General features: G+C 48.7%; 1 protein-coding gene across 2 annotated transcripts in view; it reads left to right on the top strand.

Annotated features, from left to right (window-relative positions):
• The first annotated feature begins 8,568 nt into the window (after window positions 1-8,568).
• STXBP1 (syntaxin binding protein 1) overlaps window positions 8,569-12,554 on the top strand; it is a 73,821-nt gene continuing 69,835 nt past the window's right edge. The window contains exon 1 of one of the 2 annotated variants that reach the window (XM_046022765.1): window positions 8,569-8,773. In XM_046022765.1, the coding sequence (XP_045878721.1) occupies window positions 8,737-8,773 (37 nt within the window). In that variant the 5' untranslated portion in view covers window positions 8,569-8,736. The remainder of the gene's footprint in view (window positions 8,774-12,554) is intronic. The other variant, XM_046022766.1, reaches the window with a different exon arrangement.

Raw genomic sequence — 12,554 nt, 5'->3', positions numbered from 1 at the left:
CCGGTTAAATGGATCAGTACATGGAAAGAGCTTGGAACAGTGATTGACACACAGCATGTCCCACACAGGCTTCCATTGACCTTGAGGTCTTCCTCCTTCTGCTCCTTCTCATCCCTATTCTGCTGGGGGAGGGGCAGTCACTGGGCTCTGCAGAGGGAGGGCAGGGTCTTGGCAGCCGGACTGCTCCTTTTCCTTACAGTGTCCTTTGTTTACTCAGCCCTACCCTTCCCTCCCACCTTCCGAAGTACCTGATCCCAATGACTCCGGAGCTTCCTCCAAGGTTCTGTGGCTGCATCCGGTCTCTTTTCGTGAAGAATCATGTTTCCACCTCCTCTTCTCTAAGCAATCATTAACCCTCAGCCACATGCTGTTCAGCTTCCAGAGTTCTGTCATTATCTCTCATCTCCCATTCCCTCTTTTCTCTGTTGTCTTTTTTTTTTTTGCAGTTTTTTTAAAGTAGGCTCCATGCCCAACGTAGGGTTCAAACTCATGTCCCTGAAATCAAGAGTCCCATGTTCTACTGACTGGGCCATTCAGATGCCCCTGTTCTTTGTGTCCTTATAGATTTAAACTGTTTATGATTCCCCTGCTATTACTTTAGCAGGGTTTCAGGTGGAGAAGGATTCCATGTTATATAACCAGATCTATTTTTCTATCAACAAACACAATTTTTTTTTTAATTTATTTATTTGACAGACGGAGATGACGAGAAGGCAGAGAGGCAGGCAGAGAAAGAGAGGGAAGCAGGCTCCCCGCTGAGCATGGAGCCCGATGTGGGGCTCGATCCCAGGACCCTGGGATCATGACCTGAGCTGAAGGCAGAGGCTTTAACCCACTGAGCCACCCAGGCACCCCAACAAACAAAATTCTGAAGCAAAACTAACTGATCTTTTTTGGGGGGAGGGAGCACATGGGAATTGGCTTTATTGATTTGATGTGCTTTAAAAAAATTTTTTTTAAAGATTTTATTTATTCACTTGACACGGAGAGAGAGATCACAAGTAGGCAGAGAGGCAGGCAGAGAGAGAGAGAGAGAGGAGGAAGCAGACTCCCCACTGAGCAGAGAGCCCGATACGATACGGGGCTTGATCCCAGGACCCTGGGATCATGATCTGAGCCGAAGGCAGAGGCTTTAACCCACTGAGCCACCCAGGCGCCCCTGCTTTTAAAATGTTTTGGTTTTATTTTTATTTCTTTTACTTTTTACTTTTTTTTTTTTTTAGGTTTTGTTTTTTAAAAAAGAGAGGTTCTCCCCTATTCAAAAAAGTGCTTTGATCCTGATCTGCGGTTCACCTAGCTGTCCTGCTAGTCCACCTCCGGGCACCTGCCGGCTCCCCTGTACTTCTTTGGCCATTTTCCTCCTGCCTCCTTCTGGTGTCCCCTCCTTCTGCTCAGCCTTAAATTGCGTGTTTCCCCAGGTCCTTCACACAACCAATCCTAAGCACCTGGGTCATCCCAGTCACTATTGCTGGTGTCATCCTTAGCCTATGTACTGACAAGGACACCAGACCTGGCTTCTAGCTTTTTTTTTTTTTTTTTTTTTTTTTTATTTTTTAGATTAAATGACCTGAGCCAAAAGCAGAGGCTTAACCAACTGAGCCACCCAGTCATCCCTGGCTTCTGACTTTTGAGCTCATCTCCAAGGGCTTCTCATGGAAGCCCAGCCTGCTCATCTCTCCCCTTTAAAAGGCAAAAGGAGGCGTGCCTGGGTGGCTAAGTCAGTTAAGTGTCTGCTGGTTCAGGCCTTGATCTCATTCACAGTTGTGAGTTTGACCCCTACTGGGCTCCACTCTGGGCATGGAGCCCACTTAGAATATAATACTCAAATAAAATAAATGAAGTGCAAAACTATCTCCTGCCCTTCCCCAGGCCTACTCCTGATGACCCTACCATTTTTTGTCACAGCACTTACCACCTTCAAACGCACTATATAATTTTTAAACTTATTATATTTCTCCCTCTAGGATGCCAGCTTCATAACCAATGAGAACTCTTTTTCCTACTCACTGCTGCCTCTCCCGTGTTTGCGGTGCTGTCTGGTGCATAGTAGGTGCTCAGTAAATATTGCTGCATTGGTGACCACCACCACACTTGGCCTATGCCAGAGGTCCCAAGCATGGCAGCCTCTGTGTCTGTCATTTTTTCCCTAGCATCTCAGACCAAAAGAAATACCTATCAGCTTTGTTTAGTAAGTAGTTAGGACCAAACAACCTGTCCTTACAACTTAATAGCCATTTGAAAAAATAAGGGGAGCCTGGCTGGCTCAATCAGGAGAGTGTGCAACTCTTGATCTCAGGGTCATGAGTTTGAGCCCCACATTGGGTGTAGAGATGACTTAAATAAATAAAGAAATCTTTAAAAAAAAAAAAAAAAAGGAGGGGCATCTGGGTGGCTCAGTGGGTTAAGCCTCTGCCTTTGGCTCGGGTCATGATCTCAGCGTCCTGGGATCGAGTCCCACATTGGGCTCTCTGCTCAGCGGGGAGCCTGTTTCCCCCCTCTCTTTCTGCCTACTTGTGATCTCTCTGTGTCAAATAAATAAATAAAATCTTAAAAAAAAAAGGAAAGAAAAATAATACCCATAAGTTGAAAGAAAAGATATTTTAAAATAATTCTTTCCTTTTTTTTTTTAAAGATTTTATATATTTAAACAGAGAGAGACACAGCAAGAGCAAGAACACGAGCAGGGGGAGTGGGAGAGGGAGAAGCAGGCTTCCCACTGAGCGGGGAGCCGGATGCGGGGCTCTATCCCAGGACCCTAGGATCATGATCTGAGCCAAAGGCAAATGCCCAACGACTGACTGAGCTACCCAGGCACCCTGATATTTAAAAATAATTCTTAAGTAACCACCATTGCTTACTAACGGTGTATGTGCATCTTCTCAGACCTTGGAATCACACCAGGCATTGACTCTCTCATTTCCTGTTCCACATTGATTTGCATGATTTATTTGCTTCTTGTCATATCAATCGATGAAAACTTAGCTTCAGAAAGATATAATGTCACAGAAAGGAATGTAGGAACGTCGGACGTTTGAAACTATGAACTAATCCCAGCTACCAGTTTTCAGTGTCCAACAGATGATATCATTGTTCCTCTCTAAAACTTAAATATTTTACTATGCTCTTGTTAATTTGCTGTGGCACCTTAGGGTACCCAGCATACAGTTTAGGAACCATGGGTCTATGCTCTTTTTTTTTTTTTTTTAAGATTTTATTTATTTATTTGACAGAGAGAGCCAGAGAGCACAAGCTGGGGGGGGTGGGGTGGGGAGGATGGGGGAGGTGGGGGGGATGGCAGAGGGTGAGGGAAAAGCAGGCTCCCCGCTGAGCACAGAACCAGTTGCAGGACTCAATCCCAGCTCCCCACCTCAAGATCATACCTGAGCTGAAGGCAGATGCTTAACTGACTGAGCCACCCAGACACCCCTATGCTCTTTTCTTGATTGATTTGATCTCTCTCTTCTCAGCTTCTGGGCTCAGCTTAACGGCTACTTCTTCCATGAATCTTTCTAGCCAAACTGGCCAGAAGCAAAACACGTCTAAACAAAACTATTTACCCAGTTGGAATGAAAATTGCTTCCTCTGGGTTTACAATTTAATGTAAAGTATAAAAGACACAAATTGTTCTCTGATATCTACAGTGTAAAAAACACCATATTTCTTTATTTTTCTGAATCAAATAAAACCAGCTTTAAGGGGATGCCTGGGCAGCTTGGTCGGTTGAGTGTCTGCTTTCAGCTTGGGTTGTGATCCTGAGGTCCTGGGATCGAACCCCTCCTCAGGCTCCTTGCCCAGTAGGGAGCCTGCTTCTTCCTCTCCCTCTGCCTGCTTCTCCCCCTGCTTGTGCTCACTCTCACTCTGTCTCTGTCAAATAATAATCTTTAAAAAACAAACAAAACAAAACCAGCTTTAAGCCCGCATTGGCTAAGGTCACAGAGACTTCTAGTATCTGGCATTTGGGGATAGCTCTTTCCGTATTCCCGGGATTTTCACAGTCCAGGCAAATCGGAACTGCCCACACCAGCTGTCTGCAGAGGCTTCCACTACAGTGTTCACTAGTCCATTCGAAAGTGGCTCGCCCTGCTCTCTGCCCCAGAGCCAGGCTGAGCAAAGGGACTCTGTCCTGGTTCTCAAGGCTGAGTGGGAAATGTTTTGGTGGTTGATGCCAGGCATTCACACTCCCACTATGCCTGTCCAGAGCCCTGCCCACAATGGGGCTCTGTGGGAGTGGGGTAAAAGTCAGGGCCTCTCTGGAAACCTGCTGAATGGGGGAATCCAAATTTTCCCTTTGGTCCCCCAGAGTTCTGCATCCAGGTGCCTTGAAGGCTGGATGTGGCCCTCAGATGTGTTTTGTTTGACCAATGGCGGGGTTACTAAAAAATATATTTTTACTCCACAGCAATACTTAACCATTGAGAGAGGTCACAATTCTTACCATCAAGATCCTCGGCTGCTGCATGGAAAACAGTTTCCATGATAGGAACTGAGTAAGGACTGCCCCTCTGGGCAAGGCATATAGTCTGCTGTTGGCCACATCTGTCGTTGTTACTCACTTCCCCATGGCCTCTACAGTCCTTTGAACTTGAGACCCTGGCCTAGACTTTGAAAACAAAGCCTTCTGAATATTATATTCTGACCTCAAATACAAAAATCTGTTAACTCACTTTGGGGGGCAAGGATGTTTCAAACTCAAGGACTCCAGGCCCAGCAGCTCTTCGTAGGTTTGGGGACTGTGGGTGACTGTGATGGAGACAATCACTATTTCATTCTCTGCCAAGAACCTATAGCAGCAATAAAGGCAGGACACAGCATCATGTTATTTTTAATGGCGTTAATAGCTAAGGTTCATCGAATCTTATAAATACTATCTTGTTGAACTCTTTAGAAACTGCTTCTAAAAGAATGTAGCGGAATCTAAGGGTCCAGTGGCCATAGGAAGGGGTGGGGGTGAACATGGAAACAAGCAGTTGATGATGCGGCTTTAAAGCGCAGGAGTTAGGTGCAAGCCCGAGACTGTGGGAGAAGGGCTCTCCAACAGGCCCTGGTGTGCAGGGGACCCAAGCCAGTGGGTCCACTGTGTCAGGTTTGGTGGCAACAACTATACCGGTTGCTTCTGTCTCAACTTGGTCAGCCCCATTGCCGATTCTGGCTCGTCTGTCCCTCTCTCCCCTCTCTTGGTCCCTTTACGCTGCTCACCGCCCTTACGCTCAGACCTCCAGTTTCTCCCTGCTCCGCTCTGTATCCATCCCCCACCGCCCCCCCCATCCGCCTCCACCTGCCTGTCTCCTAGAGGTACAGGCCCAGCCACAATCGAGCTCCCCGCCGTCACATGACCCGTGCGTAAATCACAGGACTCTTCCTACCCCCAGCAGCTGGTCCGCACCAAGGCTCTGCAGAGGCTGCAGGCCGCGCATGCGCAGCTGCAAGCGCACCTGCCCAGCCGCGGACCATCCCAGCGCATCCTGCGGCCGCAGCCCCGCCCCACTCTCTGGCTGGGCTGGGCGCGGGGCAGAGGCTCGCCTCTACCGATTCCCAGGACGTACAGGTTCTGGTTTTTGATATGCTCCCAGCTGGCAGTCCACACAGCCAGACCTCTCTAAAGAGAGGGTCAGGGCACTGGGGCTGCGCCTGGGCGGTGGATGTGCTCCCCTGGGCATCAGCAAGTCAGAGCGCGAGTCCCCGGTCTGCGCTTAGAGCCATGTGACCTTGGGCAAGTGACTTGACCTCCCTGCGCACCAGGAAAATTAAATAATAATAGCATTGACCTCTTGGGGCTGTAGTGAGAATTCAATGAAATTTCATGAGGGCCCCTTGCCTGGTGGCTGGGGTGTATCAAACGTGTATGCAAATAAAGAATACAGAGTAAAGGGTGGTAGGCATGATGACTGGCGGAGGCTTTTACCTTACCGTGTAGGTCATCTCGCAGTCTCCTCTGAGGCCAGGAAGTTCTATTGTCCTTGTTTCACAGATGTGGAAAGCTCAGAGATGTCAGGAGGTCTCAAGCCAGTCTTGGATTCCACATCCAGGAGGATTCCAATCCGCCACTCCGGAGTCAGGGGTTTCGGGATGAGTTCACAGTCTGTCACCCCACTTGCTTTTTCAACCATTCTATTTAGAATAACACCCGTTCTGATTTTTGCCCTCCCTAGTGAACATCTCAGGTACACATCCACAGGAAAAGATTTCTTTTTTTGTCCTCCCCTCTGCAGAAAATAACAAGCTGCTATATTTTATTAGCCTGTGACCTTTGAGGAAGTCCCCACACAGATTCCAGGCTACCAAAATGTCCTAGAGCCTTGCAGTGTGGCCTACCCCTGGGGTCTTTCCTCTCTATCCTGCTCCTCAGACTCTCCTCCAGCCACACTGCCCCCCCCCCTTCCTGGAAAAGCCAAATTCCTGGCACTTGGTCTTTGCATTTTCTGTATATCTGCCTTTTCCTGTTTGTATATCTGACACTCTCCCAGGCCTCTCTTGCTACCTTTTACTAGTCTCAGGAAGCCTCCCCTGACTGTACTTCCCAAGGTCCACTGGGTCAAGTGCTCTGTTACTCTCACAGCCCCTGTCCTGCTTCAGCACTTATTAGGACAGTCACTCAATGCTGTGTCTGATTCCTTGATTCCTGCTGTCTTCTCAGCCAGAATACTGGCTCCTTGAGGACAGTCTCTGCTGGCTAAGAACATGCAGCATGACAAGTTCCCTCACATTTACAAATTATCTCTTCTTTCCCCAAATGCACCCTGAGACGATCAGTACCTTCCTGTAAAAGGCAGAACCCAGACATGAAATGATAGACAGACACTTACTCTCCCTGTGAAGCCACGTGAAAGTTCTGTTGGTGTGGATTGGGGTGGGGACAAGAAGATGGTCAAATCTTCCTGCCCTGGGGCTGGTAGCTGAACTAGGACATGTGACCTCTCATCCTGGCTCTGCCATTCCTTACTGTGTGTGACCTTTCAAAAGCCCTCCTCCGGGCCTCAGCTGCTTTAACTGCTTGGTGTAAAAAATTGATTCAGAATTCAGATTCTGGAATTGGATCTTTCCTTTGTTACTTACTAACAAAGCTCTTAGCCTCTCTGAGTCTCATTTTTTAAAAAAAGATTTTATTTATTTATTTGACAGAGAGAGAGCGATCACAAGTAGGCAGGCGGGGGGGGGGGGGGGGGGGGGGGTAATAAGGCTCCCTGCTGAGCAAAGAGACCGATGAGGCGCTTGATTCCAGGACCCTGAGATCATGACCTGAGCTGAAGGCGGAGGCTTAACCCACGGAGCCATGCAGGTGTCCCTCTCAATTTTTAAAACATCTGTAAACATTATTACATTTCTTAATAATATTAAGAAAAGAGGAATAGCTCACAGAGCTATTCTAAAAATTTAATGAGTATTCACTGATTTTATGACTTCTAACTCTCCTGTCCTTTCTGATTTTTTAATGGGCTCAACTTATTTGCTTTTCTTTGAAGCCAGAGGTGAGTCCTGTGCCATCTTTCAAAAGGAACCTCCCCCATCAATAAAGAAAGTCCATCAAAGAGGTACCACCTGGGTCGCTCAGTGGGTTAAGTGGCTGCCTTCAGCTCAGGTCATGATCCCAGGGTCATGGGATCCTGCCTCCCTTTCCCTCTGCCTATCACGCCCTCTGCTTTTGTTTTCTCTTTCTCTCCTTCTGTCCAATAAACAAATAAAATCTTAAAAAATAAAAAGTCCATCAAAAACTGACTCGGGACCACTTTGGTAATGCGGACTCCTGTAAGGAGATGCTGAGACCTGAGTTGTCCTACAGCATATTCCTATCAGACGTGGCACTTGGAAATTTCTAGCCTTTTGAGTGCCCAAAGACTCGAATCGAGTCTCCCCAGTACAGGGTTGTAGCTCCAATGCCCAGAATAGTAGCTTGCATAGAGTAGTGGGAGACCACTCAATATTTGCTAATGAATGGTACACAGCCCGAGAGGAACTCTAGTGCTCAATTCTCTGAGCCTCGGGTATTTTTTTTTCCCCATCTGAAAATGGAGATTAAAAACAATTCTTAATTACTGTGAGGATTTAAGGAGATGATGTAGTAAAGCGCTTACTTTACCTGGAGTAAAGCGTGGAGCCTGACCCATAAGAGCTCAGTGAACCGTGTGTATGTGGATACAGGTACCCAGACAGAAATGATGTCGATAAACCTCCAGTTATTTTGTGGTGAGGAGTCTCTGAGTTCCTTATGTGGGCAGGCGAAAAATGGAGGATTCCCAGAAACTGGAAAGACAGGACAGAACGTGGTTTCGGGAAGAGGGAGCTTGTCAGTAGCCTGTGGCCAGGTGCAGAGGCTGGCGAAGGGGACTTTAGGACCCTGCGCCCCCGGAGCGCGCGACTGGCCGGGTGCGCGCGGCGCGTGAGGTGAGGGGGAGGGCGCGGCTTTCGCGCCAGCCAGGGACCGCCTCGCGTCCAGCCGCATCTCGGAGGGCGGGGCCGAGCTCCCGGGCCGCAGTGCGATTGGCGGAGGCGCGCGGGTGACGCTGACGGCTGGCACAAAGCCCCGCCCCTGGCCGGCCCCGCCCACGCGCGCGCGCCAGCAGGTCGGCAGCCTCGCTCTGGCTCGCGCCGCGCCTCCGCGGCGACTCCGCGCGTCAGTCGAGCCCGAGCGCAGCTGCGGAGCGGAGGGCTGCGGCCGGCAGAGCGCGCCGACCCCGGGAGGTAGTCGTGTCCGCGGGCGTCGCCTGAGGAGACTCGAAGCCCGGAGACTCGCGCGGCGCGATGGCTCCCATTGGCCTCAAAGCCGTGGTCGGAGAGAGTAAGTGGAGTCGGGGTCCTCCCGCGGGCGCGGGCTGCCCGGCAGGAGAGGGGCGCCGTACCTGCCCGCGGCGCCCCGGCCTCCGCGCAGGCTGCTCGCCCCGCCCGGCGGGGGGCTCGGGGCTGGGAGGGTCCCGTTATTCCGGCGCCGCCCTCCTCGCAGGGAAGTCCCTCCGGGCCTCCTGCGGCCGGCGCCCGCTTCCCTGCTTCCCCCGCTCTCCCCGTCCCGCATTCCTCCCCCTGCATCCCACCCCGAACCTCTTCACCCCATCCTCCTTCACCCATCCCTCCCCTGCATCCCCATCCCGCTCTTCCCTCCTTACCACCCCATCGCTCCCTCCTCACCTCCATTTCTCTCCCCCTCACCCCATCCCCCCTTCACGCCATTCCTTCTTCCTCCCCCTTCACGAACCCCAGCACCCCATCCCTCCCTTCCACCTCGCCTTTATCCCCCGCAGCCCATTACCCTCCCCTTCTGCACCCATCACCTTCCCGTGCACCCCCATTCTTCATTCCCATCACCTTTCCCCCCCTTCCCCTCTCCCCTTCCTTGCCTTCTTTATTCCCCGAGCTCCCTGATTCCGTTCCGTTTTCTGCCTCCAGTCCCTCCCTCTTTCCCACTCTGCTTGGTGAATCGTGACGAGCAAGATCGCGGCCCGCGCCGCCACCCCCACCCCTCCGGGAGCCCGAGCCGCGGTCCCCGGCTGCGGAGACCCACCTGGGAGCCGCTCGGCGCGCACCGGCCGCGACGCGCCGCTCGCCCAGCCCGGGCCGCTGCTGGCCGCTGGGGAGGAGCAGCCTGTTTTTTCCAAAGGCTTGGCTCTGCTGAGCCGAGGCCGCCTCTCTCCTCCTCCCGTTCCGGGGTCGTGGCTGCAAGGGCGGGGTCTTATCTGGGTCCCGAACCCTCTTAAATCACTCGGGAGGAGGCGGAAAGCTTTAGCGCGCGGCGGCAGGAGCGGCCCTGCCCTGCCCAGCACCGCAGTCTGCAGTCTCCCGGTTGGCAGGACTCAGCCCCGGCTTGGCTGGACGTTCCGGGCAGTCCAAACCACGGTTGCAGGGAGGAAATGGTTGTTGATGGGTTTGGATGAAAGGCTCAGCGTAAATGGATTTTTTAAAAAATGGATGGTGATGAGTGTCGGCTGCAGTGGAGTGAGGGCTGCTGGTGATAATATTTGGAAACGGCGTCCTCGGTGCTAAGGAAGATTGATGATAGGTGTGGACACCTAGTGCCTCTTCAGTATTTTGTCGATTTCTTTAATAAAAAAAACGTGCAAGGATTTCTTTGGCTTTTGTTGCCTCTTTCGGATTTTGGAAAAAATTAAAACTGGGCTTCTCTCTGCAGGAGAGGATAAGAAAGGAAATAGAATAAAAGTGGTGGAAATGACCGTTTCCTTTTCAGTGATTCTATTATTATAGCGCTCATTCATCAAACGTTTTTAGCTGTGTAGCTTTCCTTTTGAGCATCACAACTGTTTTCCTTTCCCGGGTTTTCCGTTGATATATAGGAAATATTCCCACTTGTACAACGTTTCCTGAACGATTGCATCAGATGAGCATTGTCATAAAAATGAACCCCAAACAAGCAAGTTTTAAAAAGTGCCCACCATAACACCTGCCTTCCTCATGCAGTGAAGTTTCTGAATCATCTACCTTCTATTTTCTTAGAATCAGGGCATTTAGGGCTGGAAGGACCCATGAGGGATCCTCTAATGTCATTTTACCTGTGGGAACGAAATGGAGGCTCGTAGCAGTTAAATGACTTGCCAAAATCAGTGTTAATTAATTTTTTAAAACCTGATGTCCATTTCCTTGCAACATTAGTAAAAAAATAACTTCATTATTCTATATACACCATTTCCTTCCAGTAGTCTTTTTAAAGAGTTTTGAAATATGGAATGTTGTGTTACATGTTACATTCTTTCAGATGTTATATTTGAATATTGTGCTTTTAAAATGAAAACCTTAAGTGTTATAGAAATAAGTTTTTGCATCCTTTTGCCAGGACCCCTGTTGATGTGGTAGCTCTTTAATGCCCCCCCCCCCCCGCCTTTTTAGAAGACATCATAAGGGTTTTAAAAAAAAAATGCAAAACAACTAAAATTTATTTTCTGAAATAAAGCAAGACCACTGCTTATGGAAAGCAGATCAGTTTTACATAAAATTGGTGAATGTGTAAACAGCATCTGTTCTGATAACGTTTGAGTTATGTATAAATTTTGGGAAAAATATTATTGCAATTCCTTGTCAGTGACACAGGTTAATTTTGGCTCCTAATTTTGGACAGGGTTTCTAGTTTTTCCTTTGTTTCTCTAAAAATAAAAGTAAAATGAAGAATTTTTTAACCAACACGCACCAGTTTAAATGCCCCCTATGCCGCCTGGTCTTCCCAACCTAAATTAACACCTGATAGTCACTGTTGATTGCATTTCCTCATTTTATTTTCTTTGTAGCACTTCAAATTAACTGAAATGATCTTGTTCAGGTTTGTTTTGTTTTTGTCGTTGGTTTTCTTTGTTTTTGTTTTTGTTTGTTTTCTGTCTTTATTTTTTGGTTATTTCTTTGATAGATTCATCCACTTGAATGAGAACAGGGTCTTTATGTGGTATGTTCACCACTGTGCTCCATGCTAAGAACAGTGGCCGATTCTGTCAGCCGTTAATAAATACTTACTGAACGCCAATGAATGAAGCATACAATGGAGAGGAAGATAAATTAGTTTTCGGCTACTTGTCACATCTTTCTGAGCAGACTTTATAGTGGCTGTAGGTACCGACACAACAGAAGTTGAGGAGGTAGGCCACCTTTAAGCTATTCATCCAGTGACGTTTGTCCACAACCTGCTAGGAACTATGGGAGACTAAGATATGGGACACTCATGCTGTTGTGATAGACGCAGACAATCCTGAGGAGCTTTCTGTGTTACTCCCAAGTTTTCCCTGTCCCCCCTCTACTGCTTCCCCCACACTGGATAAACTCGTGTATTGTTTGTCTTTTTGTTGTTAGCCTTGCCCAGCTAGACCAGAAGTTCCTTCAGGGGAGAGCAGAACCTTGTCTTATCCTTTTGTCTATCCTTAGTGTGTGAATTAGTGCTTGGGACTCAGTAGTTGTTGAATGAATGACTTAATCTTTACGTATAGCAATTCAGAGAATGGGCTCTTGAAATTAGACTACCTGGGATAAAATTCTGATTCACCACGTGTTGGCCATGTGACTTTGGCAAATAAGGGAACCCTTTTGTGCCTCAGTTTCTTAACTATAAAATGAGTAATGATAGCACCTACCTTGCGGGGTTCTTTGAGGGTTATAAGGGATAGTGTATCACTCAGCACAGGTCTTAGCAGACAGTAAATTCAGTAAATATTATCATCATGAAAAGATCCACAAAAAGGGTCAGTAAGTGTTAGAGGATTTTGAGCACAAGATAGACTAGTTCTGTCCTGTGGGGCCAGAGTTTGGGGGGAGAAAGGAGTTTCAGATAAATTTCCTGAAACGGGCCCCTGGCTGGCTCAGTCGGTTAAGTGTGTCTGCCTTTGGCTCAGATAATCCCAGGGTCCTGGGATTGAGCCCTGGCATCTGCAGCATTGGGTGTCCCTGCTCAGTGGGGAGCCTGCTTCTCCCTCTCCCTCTGCACCTCCTCCCTCCCTGCTTGTGCTCTCTCTCTCAAATAAATAAATATTCTTTTTTTTTTTTAAGATTTTATTTATTTATTTGAGAGAGAGACAGTGAGAGAGAGCATGAGTGAGGAGAGGTGAGAGGGAGAAGCAGACTCCCCGTGGAGTCGG

Source organism: Meles meles, chromosome 11, assembly GCF_922984935.1.
Source record: "Meles meles chromosome 11, mMelMel3.1 paternal haplotype, whole genome shotgun sequence".
NCBI classification, from domain to species: Eukaryota; Metazoa; Chordata; class Mammalia; order Carnivora; family Mustelidae; genus Meles; species Meles meles.
The sequence above is the reverse complement of the archived record's forward strand: the minus strand, read 5'-3'. Positions and strand labels throughout refer to the sequence as shown.